Consider the following 12,475-nt stretch of genomic DNA (forward strand, 5'->3'; position numbering starts at 1 on the left):
ACACACATCGCCATCTAGCCCCAAAGTAAGCGTAGCTTGTGTTATGGGTACTGAGATAGCTGATGAATATTTTTTTATGAATATAATACACATAAATACTTATAATATACAGATAAACACCCAGACACCGAAAAACATTCATGTTCATCACAAAAATACTTTCCAGTTGTGGGAATCGAACCCACGACCTTGGGCTCAGAAAGCAGGGTCGCTGCCCACTGCGCCACTCGGCCGTCATTATATAAATGTATGTAGATGATATAAAATGAAGAAAATCTCCAGTAAAAATTACAAAAAACTTAAGGTTATAAATACTTATGCAATACAATGCCTATGCATTGCAAAATTTATAAAAACCGTACCCTTAAGTATTTATAACTCGTACTGGAGATTTTCTTTATTTTGCATCATCTGCATACCCTGTGTAAACCCTCTATTCACGCCACTGCGTGTAAACGACTAATATTGAACCATCAAAACCACTCCATTTTATTAGTGTTCCTCGGACAGGCGACACTAGACACTTACTTCCATTTAACAGTAATTATTTTACCTCTAATATTTTACCATAAAATGGAGAAAACAGGAAAAGTTTGTGTGCTAGCAACATTCCGCGGGTGTGAAGTGAGACGTGCGCGGGGCGTTTTCAGTATTTTGAATTAAATGCACTGAATGCAATAATGGTTGAATGAGGGTTCTGTATATTCTTAATTCTATGCGTAGATGTATTATAAATATGTAAAACATCCTCGTTGGTCTAATAGCGTGTTTTACTTAAGATTGCAAGTTCTAGGTTCGATAACGAAGGGGTCTTAAATTTTTTAGGTATCGGTGCCAATTCTGCTATATACATTTTTTAGCAGTAAAAGAGTTTATGTGACAGTGTTCGTACGGGGAAGTACCTCCACCATGTTTCTTTACAGCAAAACAGCTGTGGGCCTATCTAAAGGGCGTGGTTTCCGGTAAGGCTAAAATGTTTTATTAATGTTGACCTTATCACAGGCGCGTATAAAGCGTGCGAGCATGTGATCCTTAATATAACAACGTTTTATATAAACTTTAAACTTATACACCTTATGGATTTCATCTGGTAATTTGTTATAAAATCATATACAATTTCCGTTATATGAATAACTAATTTTCTGCAACCTAGTAACTGCACGAAAAGTATATTTTTACTTTATTTTCAAATTTAGCTATATTTTATGTATATTCATTAAATATTCAAATATCATGAATATACATAAAAATATAACAACTCATTACCGGCCCACGGGTCACCTTCCACAACGAGGAGGGGTTAACGCCGTAGTCCATCACGCTGGCCCAGTGCGGATTGGTGGGTTTCACCCTCCTTTGAGAACATTGCGTAAAATTCTCAGGCGTGCAGGTTTCACGATGTTTTCCTTCACCGTTAAATTGACGAGTCCAAATTTGGACTTTTCACAAAATCATTTTCGGAAATTTTGGGGGTTTCGCTCCATAGCAAACATGACACTCCAAGAAACCAATAATCCATCAAGCACAATATATATATTTTATAATGTTATTTATACGAATATTATAAACCAACCAGAACTGCGCCTCTGAGATCACTCAGTGTTTATGTCATGTTTGTATATAAGTAAATAATTGAATCTTAGAATAGTAGAATTTAAACCAACATAAGTGAAATGCTAGTGAAAAATAAAACAATAAGATAAAAATAAAATCATTAAATATCATAACCATCAGTTGAGAAGTAATAAATGCAAATTGCGTTACCAGGGTTCCAGAAACCAGCAAAAGTGAACTCAATCCCAGCGCTGTGACTTTTTGAAAGTTTTTATACGAATTACATTCTAAAAAACTAAATATTGTATAATGTTATTTATACGAATATTATAAAACAACCAGAACTGCGCCTCTGAGGTCACTCAGTATTTATGTCATGTTTGTATATAAGTAAAGAATTTAATCGTACTAGAGTAGAAGTTAAACCAACATTAGTGAAATGCTAGTAAAAATTAAACAAGAAGAAGATAAAAATGAAATCATTAAATTCATTAAATATCATCAGTTGAGAAGTAATAAATGCAAGTTGCATTACCAGGGTTCCAGAAACCAGCAATAGTGATCTCATTCTCAGCGCAGTGACCTTTCTTGAAATTTTTATACGAATTACATTTACAAGCCATATACATGACATTACATTCTAAAAAACTAAATCTTAACTTAATGCTATTTATACGAATATAATAAAGTAAACAGAACTGCGCCTCTGAGGTCACTCAGTATTTATGTCATGTTTGTATATACTCGTAAGTAAAGAATTTAATCTTACTAGAGTAGAATTTTAACAAACATTACCTCCTTCTATTGTTGCACGTAGCAAGACTGGTAAGGGGAATTTACTTGAGGTTTTTTCCCGCTAGTAGCAAATACATTCACATTTTCCTCAATTGTTACGTAATTTAAAACTCTTATAGAATCCTACTTACCTTTTTTTCATTCTTGGAAGAGCAGGTATTATTTTATAAGTCATTGGTTACCACTTACCAGCTTTGTAACCAACCAAATGCTAGCCTTAGTCTATATTGTCTATATCTATACTAATATTTTAAAGAAAAAAAAAATGTTTGTTTGTTTGTTCCGAATAGGCTCTGAAACGATTGGACCGAATTTAACAATTTCATTACCAATAGAAAAATAAATTACCAGTAAGTAACATAAATATAATTCATTAAAAAAAATTAAGATCTTTAAGCAAATTTTAATAATTTAAAAAGTAACAATATTTTGCCTAGAAAAATATCTTCAAGAAGCGTTTGTTGCGAACCCTTTCTTATCTATGAATTGTTATAGTACGTAGTATACAGCATTAATATGTATATACTTTTAGATATATTATGTATAATATGTGTAATATTAGGATTTATGAGTAAGTAGTTTATTATTATTTTATATATATATATATAATATTTTATTAAACATAAATTGTACCAACCCGTTTCTTCGTTTTTCCTAACGTCAAGATTGTCTGGCAGAGATCTCTGGAGCGATAAGATTGCCTTTGCACGCGCCATTATCTATTTTGATTCTTCTGCATTATAAGTATTTACTTTGTATAAAATATTTGTGTGCAATAAAGTTTTAAAACAAAAAACAAAAAAATAATTATTTGACGTGGGGTAATATTAAATATTTAACGTACAAGTTCACACGAAATATATCTAACTTTGATAGCTAAACCATAATAGCAGCTTTAAGAGGTAGCCAATACAGAGTTACGGCACGACGCTTTAGTTCACGTATTGAAACGCTAGTAACAAATAAAACAAGAAGAAGTAAAAAATAAATATCATAACCTTTAATTAAAAATTTAATTAATTTAATTAATTAAATATCATAACCATCTGTTGAGAAGTAATAAACACCAGTTGCGTTACCAGGGTTCCAGAAACCGGCAATAGTGACCTCATTACCAGCGCAGTGACCTTTCTTGAAATTTTTATACGAATCACATTTCCAAGCCAAATACCAGTTGGGATTACTTACAGAGGCTGTCCAAATGTCTATGCACGCTCTATGGTTACATTTGGCGGCTTTCGAAGAGTCGAAGATGCCTGGTAAGAACGGCGTTTTACAGTTAGGTTGGCTCTGACCTTTTTTATTCACAAAGAAGTCTATATCTCCCAACACACTGGTGCTGCCTAAACCTCCAGCGTTACAGTGGTACACTTCGACGTACTCCGCAACACCGGACCTAATTTGCTCTTGTATCAAACTGTTTGAAAAGCATGGTCCAGCCGGGTCCAATGCTGTGATTCTATTGATTTTAGAGCCAGTCCGTTCGTAGAAAATTTCACCAGCATTACCGAGAATTTGGGAGCCTAGACTATGGCCAATACAATGCATGCTTTTCGGGCTTATACCTCCATCTTTTAAGCCAGCCAACATTTGTGCCAATGCTTTCCCAATATAGTGGACATATCTGACTGATCGCTCGTAGCTTTTGATTTGTCCTTGGTTGTCATTGGTGTACGGGGAATGGTCCAGGATTATCAAGTAGCTATTGGGATAGTTTCTGAAGGTGTCTCGAACGCGTTCCTCAGTTCTTTTGTTGATATTAGACTTGTATCCTGCCACGAAGATAATGAATTTCCTCGTTTTGTCGAGTTCCTTTATAGCGAGGATTCCTTTAGCCGCATTGTCGATCGTGAAGGTTTCGACGTCATTTCGGGGAAAGTCGTAAAAATAGACGTCGATACCGCTGACATCCAAGTTTAGAGTCCTGTCGTGCTCACCTGTGATCATAAAATGAAGAGATATTTTATTTACGTCAATCTCGATTTTATTTACCGAAGGCTTGGAATACCTTACTTAAACAATATCTCATATAGGTATAGTGCGGCGAATTTATCCGTTCAAAAATAAAATTTTAAATTTTTTAAAATTTTAGTTTAGGTTAGGTTTTTATTTACCCCTTCATTAGGCGAACTTTTGGTAGATAAGATATAGCTGAAGATAGACCAATATCGTATTTATATTAAATTTATATGCATAAGTCAACCGCCTCGTTTATAGTATACATTAATAGCATCTGTCCTTAAAATTAAAATTTATTTATTTCTATGAGACTTAGTCTATAAAAACTCTTGGAACGACAACTTGTAGTGTGGTAGTGACTATACCACCAGTTCGAAAGACAAATTCTAACGAAGAAAAGTCCGCAAGTAACTTAGTATTTTCTTTTCCCAACATCAACAATTTAAAATGTCACATTAATTTTCCTATTTTGTGGGAGATGAAAGAAGAGCCGGATGCTTCCAAGCAACCTTGTCACAAAAAAGTTATTAACGGTATAGTAACCCGTAACGCTGTAATAAATCTATTGTATTAGGTACATTGTTTGATTGGTAGGTCCTAATTTACCCTACAAATTATATTATATATAAATATATAAATATACTACGACAATACACACATCGCCACTTAACCCCAAAGTAAGCGTAGCTTGTGTTATGGGTACTAAGATGACTGATGAATATTTTTATGAATTATATGTACATAAATACTTATAAAATACATATAAACACCCAGACACTGAAAAACACTTAATGCTCATCACACAAACATTTTCCAGTTGTGGGAATCGAACCCACGGCCTTGGTCTCAGAAAGCAGGGTCGCTGCCCACTGCGCCAGTCGGCCGTCAAATAACAGCATATTATATCCCACGAATTATTGTTTTTACCTTTCACAGACAATAAGCAGATGCCACTTGTGATATCCATTTCTAGTAAATCTATTGTACTCGTATATCCTCGTTTTGTTTAAAAAGACTTTTGTCTTACAAATGCTATATTTATCTCAATATATTGTGAAGCTCTTGTAAGTATACCTATTTATTACATCCACCTACGTCCTACACTTTTAGACTATATAAAAATACTTGTACTTAAATACTTCAATAAATACGAGAATATGCAAAATGTATAAACGTGGTAATCTCGGGAATTACCTACCCGCCATATAAATATTTGTCAGGTAGATACATAACATTTGTGCGGAGTATAAAAATGGCTCTTTGTTTAAGTGTGACACAGCTCAAACATAGCGATGTCGACCTAGATTGAGATGAGCACATGTAAATACAAATAAAGTAATAAGTACAAACTAAATAAAAATTGATAGCCAACATATTTTTTATACAAACAATTTCAATACAGATTTTTTTTTGAAACGAGACACAAAACAAAGCTCGTATGGTTATTTGAACACTATTGTTCAAATAACCATACGAGCTTTGTTTTGTGTCTATACACAAAAATTAATTTCATCCTCCATTTTACAGGGGTTGGATTTTTACTTATCATTTATTTATTTTAAAACTAAAATAAAAATTAAAATTGGTTTACGTTGAGTTATCGTACCTACTGCATACACAAAAAAGACAATCAAATAAGCAGTTCCTCCATTTTTAAAGAATAAGTTTACTCTAGACGACTTCGCTAGTCCAGCGTTGTGATCCTATTAATGAAAGGTACCGGGTTCAATCGCCGGTGGGAATCATAATTTGAAATTACTGGATTTTCGTCGGCATGCTCTGGTGCGAGGTTTTGGCCATGTCTAGTTACTACCCTAATAATAAAGACCTCCCAGCGATTATTGTTCCACACAGACACCTGTTAGGGGTAATATCATACTGCCATAGCCAAAAACGTTTACCGTTCTACCATCTTAGACTGCTTTATCACATACCACCAGTTGAGATTGCATTCCAGGGCTAAATTTTAAGGGATAAGAATAACCAAAAGCAACTAGGTATAAACAGTATATATAGCTCAAGGGGTAGAACTGCGACGTGGCTCTAACTTATACCTTATATATTTGCTCTGTATATATTTGTATATATTAATATATATATATATATATATTTGTATATATATATTTATGCATATATATTTATATTGTATGTATTTATTTCTATATTATTTGTATTTGTATTAGCTATTTGTGTATTATTGTTGATGTAGTTTATGTTAAGACATATTTTTAAAATTGCACTTTTCCGTTTTCTTTTAATCATTTTCTTCTTTCATTAAGGGTTGTCTGGAGGAGATCGCTTAAAGCGATAAGACCACCTTTGCGCATTTTTATTTTTCTAGTATAAATGTTTTCAAAATATGTTATCTTTATCCCTTAATTGTGTGCAATAAAGAATTTATCTATCTATCTATCTTATTTAAATTATTTGCGTTTTATTTATATATAGTTTTATAGGAGAACCGTGTTGTGTGACATGTGTAGTGGGCCGGTAAAGGGTTCATATGAACAAACAGCCGACCTAGTAATATCTAGCAGCTAATATTACCCCCGTTACAGTAACGTAAGTGGCATTACGAGAATTTCTAAATGAGCTTAGAAGTACAGATTTCAGCTTGTTATATAATTAATGAATGTCACTTGGGAGTAAGGAAGCTTAAAATAGGTCGAGTAACTACGTACTAACGTAAATAATAGGAATTCAAACGTAAGCTAGACGTAGTAGAGCAAGCGATATATACAACTGACCCCACTTCTCTTTCCGCGGGTCTCGTACGAGGTGACTAAGGGAATATAAAGGAGAACCGGCAGTAATGTCCTCTGTTCTACTACTACCATCTACTGCGCACACACTCAGCTTGATGATTATGAGCAAACCCTCAAGATGGGAGACGCGTTTAGTCTAGCACTGTATCGTGAGATGCCTTTAGGCACTGTTATAGGACTGTCCAGGACTGTTTCGGACTATTGATGTAAATTACCAACATAAAGAAAAACACATCTATCATCATCATCATCATCATCATCACTTTAACCCATCACCAGTCCACTACAGGACACGGGTCTCCTTAAACAATGAGAAGGGCTTAAGGCCGAAGTCCCCCACGTTGGCCCAGTGGCCATTGGTGGACTCCACATACCTCTGAGAACATTATGGAGAACTCTCAGACATGCAGGTTTCCTCACGATGTGATCTTTTAATTACTTAAAACGCACATAACTTAGAAAAGTTAGAGGTGCATGCTGGGATTCGAACTCGGCCCCCTGAACGTGAAGTCCAGCTCCTACCCAATGGGCTATCAACGGTTCCTATGCCCGCAGTGAAGGGTATGTGTGATTAATTAAAAACGACTTAATATTATATGCGTTCACATAAAACGACGTTCATGTATTGTTAAATTGACAACTTGGCGCGGTGGCCATATTGGATTGAAGTTCACTGCTGGACATAGGTCTTTTGTAGGGAGTTCCAAAATCCACGGTCGCTTTTTTCCAGCGACTCCCAGCAACTTTTTGATGTCGTCTGTCCTCCTCGTTGGGGGCCGACCAACGCTGCGTTTACCAGTGCGTGGTTGCCATTCTAGCACTTTCGAACCCCAACGTCCATCGTTTCTCCGAGCTATGTGCCCAGACCATTTCCACTTCAGCTTTGCGACTCGCTGAGCTATGTCGGTAACTCTAATTCTTCTACGGAACATCCATACATCTATACATATATACAGTCATAGATTGTTATACGCGTTACGCTCTCTCACACACACTTCAGCCTTCCATTCGGAGGAGCGTTTTCGAATTCCGGCAAGCATCTCTAAGTTTTCGGAGTAATGTGCGTTTTTAAATTAAGCAATTAAGTATCACTTGCTTTAACGGTGAAGGAAAACATGTTGAGGACGTCAAAGGCGTATGAAGTTTACGAATACGCACTTCGCCTGCGTACTATGGCGTAAACCCATCTTATTCGGAGACTCTTGCCCCGTAGTGGGTCGGTAATTGGTCGAAATGATGACGATAGTATTAATTTTGGATGGATGAATGCATGTCGAAATATATTCTTCAGTATGTTTTAAGAGACTTTGGGACCGTGGGGTCCGGAGGCAAGAGCCCTTTTCAAAGAATTATCGAAAAGGGTTATCGAGTCTACCGGTGATCCTAGAGCGGGCAGTTAACTTGGCCAACGAATTAGTTTGGCCGTCCAAAGGGGCAATGCTGCCAGCATCTTAGGAACTGTGCCTCGCTGCGGTGGTTTCGAAGACGTTTTAGATTTTATTTAGTTTTAAATAGTTTATTTTAGGTTATATTTATAAAACAATAATTTTAAAGAATAAATACATATTCGTTTTAAAGTATGAATAGTGTTAAATGCAAGTGATCTTATTTCTATTTGATGATGTTATCACTTAACTTAGTGGTAAAACACAATATTATTACCACAAGAAACTTACATTTGATTAAATTCGACCGCAAAGCAATTTGAAATGGTCCATACTTTTCCAAGTCCCCGCGTCCCCATGAATAGGCGTTCGAAAACAAGAACAAAAGCACAGCAACTGTCAGCTTCATCATAAAAGTTGTTTGAACAAAACAAATTCACTAAAAACAATTACGTACGTGTGCTAAAGAAATTCACCACACTCGAAAAAGTGTCTTACAATCATTCATAAACAACTCTGAGTTCTAAATTTCTATTCTAAAACAAAATTTGAAAGAAAATTAAAAAAAAAATTACAATTGTATAGTAGTCTCTGAATTCCTTCATTAAATATATTTTATTTCGTTAACCACAAACCGTTTGTTAATTAGTCATAGTTAAACATTTAAGTGCCACAATTTTTTTTAACTAATATTTAAAAAAACTAAACGAATAAAGAAAAAAAAAGAAATTGCATGTAATAAATGTTTTTAATGATTTGTCGGTATCAAACAATTTAGCGCGATCTTGTACTTTATGTCTGTATTATTCTGATGAAAACAAATAAGTGACACAAACAATAATAATTGTTCTATAAAAAAACTAAACACACGCTCCTAGTCGCTCGATGTGACCAGACTGAATGTAGGCGGTCAATGCCAAGTACTTTTAACTTTAACGAGATAGATCAGTGACGTCAGACATTTGTTGTCATATTGTGTCACGCCCTCAACACGTTGCGATTGTGATTCATGTAGGTATAGTACGGCCGTTGAAAGAATGCGTTCGTGACAAGTCGAGATTGAAAGGATTCTGAAATGGCATTGCTAGACGATAAAAAAGTTATAATTCCTTATTTCTTTTTATTGCTTGCCTGCTTTGTGACCTGAGCTTAGTTTATATCTTTTGAACACAGGAAATTAAAAAAAAAGTTAGATAATATATCTAACTACATAGCTAAGCCACAATAGAAGCTTTAAGAGGTGGCTTATATAAAATTACGTCGCGACGCTTTAGTTCACGCGGTGAACAGCTAGTAAAAATAAAACAAGAAAATAAAAAAAACTAATTTAATTAATTAAATATCATAACCCTCAGTTGAGAAGTAATAAACACCAGTGGCGTTTCCAGGGTTCCAGAAACCACCAATAGTAACATCATTCTTAGCACAGTGACCCTTTTTAATTTTTTTATAGGAATCACATTTCCAAGCCAAATACCAGTTGGGATTACTTACAGAGGCTGTCCAAATATCTATACATGCTCTATGGTTACATTTGGCGGCTTTCGAAGAGCCGAAGATGCGTGGTAAAAATGGCGTTTTACAATTAGGTTGGCTCTGACCTTTTTTATTCACAAAGAAGTCTATATCTCCCAACACACTGGTGGTGCCTAAACCTCCAGCGTTACAGTGATAAACTTCGACGTAATCCGCAACACCAGATCTAATTTGCTCTTGTATCAAACTGTTTGAAAAACAAGGTCCAGCTGGGTCCAAACCTGTGATTCTATTGATTTTGAAACCCGTAATTTCATAGAAAATTTCACCAGCATTGCCGAGAATTTGGGCGCCTAGACTATGGCCAATACAGTGCATGAATTGCCTCCTCCTTCTACTAGGCCAGCCAACATTTGTGCCAACGCTTTTCCGATGTAGTAGACATATCTGACTGATCGTCCGTAACTTTTGATTTGCCCTTCGTTATCATTTGTGTACGCGGAATGGTCCAGGATTATCAAGTAGCTATTCGGATAGTTTTCGAAGCTTTCTCGAACGCGTTCCACGGTCCTTTTGTTAGCATTGTATCCTGCCACAAAGATAATGAATTTCCTCGTTTTGTCGAGTTCTTTTATAGCGACGATTCCTTTAGCCGCATTGTCGATTGCAAAGGTTTGCACGTCATTTCGGGAAAAGTCATAAAAATAGACGTTGATACCGCTGACATCCAAGTTTAGATTCCTGTCGTGCTCACCTGTGATTATAAAATCCTTGCCTTTAACAGTATCTCACATCTTCATCATATCAATATAATAAATCAAAATCGAATCCACAATACGTTGGAGTATAGTAGTATTTTATATAACTGATATTTATTCTATTTGATGATACGTTATCAATTAACTTATATTATTTAGTAGGATTGTGGTATTGGAAGGGTAGTTTTAAGGGAGTGACAGAAGCCATCGTCTGAAAACAATAATATAACCACAAGAAACTTACATTTGATTAAATTCGACCGCAAAGCAATTTGAAATGGTCCATACTTTTCCAAGTCCCCACGTCCCCATGAATGGGCGCTCGAAAAGAAAAACATAAGAAGAGCAGCTGTGAGCTTCATCGCAAGAAGTTTTGTGACCAAAACAAATCCACTATAAATAATTTCGTGTCCTAAAGAGAATTTCTTTAGGACACGAAATTATATATACCACATTTAAATACGTGTACCACAAATATATTTTTTCTTAAAAAATGTAAAGCTATTTATAATTTGAAAAAAAACACAATTTTGTAGTAGTATTGACTGCAAAACGTTTGGTTGGATACGTCTCTGAAATCCGTTATTAATTATACTTTATGTCGTTAACCACAAATCGTTTGTTAATTGGTTATAGTTTAATGTTTAAATATCACAAGAAACTTGATATTGAACTAATTTACTTACATCGGTTTACAATAATAATTAATTATAATCACAAAGGAAAGTTTTAAATTATATAATTTTTTAAATTATATTAACATTGAATTCATAATTTGTTATTATCACTCAACTCTCAAACATTTGAGTTCATTTTAGATATATTTAGTTTGGGATTAAATAATTTTATTCAAAAATATCTATTATGAAAAAATAACCAAAATAATGTTATCATAAATGGTTAATACCTTGCATAAAATTATGTAATAAAAATATGAAATAAGTTTATATGATTGGCTGGTTTCAAACAATTGAGTGCAATCTTGTACTTTAGGTCTTTACATCCTAATGTAAGCAAACAAGTGTTACAAACCTAATAAAAATAACCAAACACACGCTCCTAGTCGCTCAATGTGACCTGACTGAATGTAGGCGGTCAATGCCAGGTGCTTTTAACTTTAACAAGATTAGTGACGTCAGACATTCGTTGTCATATTGTTTGAAATGCCGTAGATATAGTGCATTCCTGACAGTTCGAAATTGAACTGACGAAGTAACGATAGAAATATTATATTGCTCGCTTCTTCTACTAACGAATAACTATTATTCTTAAAATCTATATTATTATGTCAACTTACAATTTTTTTGTGAATTAATAAAAAAATAAAATAAATTTAGTCTTCCTAAAATTGAGAAAAAATATTTTAGTAAAATATTTTACTGCGCCGTTACAAGATATATGGAACCAGTAGCAGATTTCCTCAAGGGCCCAGTTGGCTCAGACCTGATGATAAATACAAATAACTAAAAGTACCGTTTTGTTTCTATATACATTTATTTATTGTCTTTATTTGTTCTACAACAAGTTTTAATTAATTGGTTATTTAATAGTTAACTAGTTTGTTTCTAGTCTAATATGATGGACGCTTCATACTTATTTTTCTTTTTCTTTTCTTCATACTTTTTTTGCTAAGACTGCAAACACGCCAATGTCAATAACGAATTATTTCTGCGGTCGTAGTATAGTTACGGTATAATATGGCGTTCAATAAGGTTCTATAGGACTTATGTAGATATATGTCTTTATTGTTATTTAAAGCATCGCTGCAAAACATATTCAGCAT

At 34.5% G+C, this 12,475-nt stretch overlaps 1 protein-coding gene and 1 pseudogene across 3 annotated transcripts; both read right to left on the minus strand.

Annotated features, from left to right (window-relative positions):
* Positions 1 to 3,378: 3,378 nt before the first annotated feature.
* Positions 3,379 to 9,344, minus strand: LOC120629579 (pancreatic triacylglycerol lipase-like). Of its 3 annotated transcripts, none has more exons than XM_039898549.1 (3): positions 9,250 to 9,344; positions 8,750 to 8,994; positions 3,379 to 4,286 (listed from the first exon to the last, which is right to left on the minus strand). In XM_039898549.1, exons 2-3 carry the CDS (start codon positions 8,868 to 8,870, stop codon positions 3,379 to 3,381), a joined length of 1,029 nt encoding a protein of 342 aa, XP_039754483.1. In that variant the 5' UTR covers positions 8,871 to 8,994; positions 9,250 to 9,344. The 3 variants fall into 3 exon arrangements, with proteins under 3 accessions (XP_039754483.1, XP_039754482.1, XP_039754484.1); XM_039898548.1 differs by having other exon boundaries at positions 9,094 to 9,344; XM_039898550.1 differs by having other exon boundaries at positions 9,295 to 9,331.
* Positions 9,345 to 9,793: 449 nt separating this feature from the next.
* LOC120629580 lies at positions 9,794 to 11,054 on the minus strand (annotated as a pseudogene).
* Positions 11,055 to 12,475: the final 1,421 nt, after the last annotated feature.

This window comes from Pararge aegeria, chromosome 14, assembly GCF_905163445.1.
Source record: "Pararge aegeria chromosome 14, ilParAegt1.1, whole genome shotgun sequence".
Lineage (NCBI taxonomy): Eukaryota > Metazoa > Arthropoda > Insecta > Lepidoptera > Nymphalidae > Pararge > Pararge aegeria.

Excerpts from the sequence above, each read along its gene's own strand:
- LOC120629579 (XM_039898549.1), bottom strand. The coding sequence starts at position 8,870 with ATGATGAAGCTGACAGTTGCTGTGCTTTTGTTCTTGTTTTCGAACGCC. Across the intron at positions 4,287-8,749 it reads GCGGTCGAATTTAATCAAAT|GTGAGCACGACAGGACTCTA; the intron begins GTAAGTTTCTTG and ends TTATGATCACAG.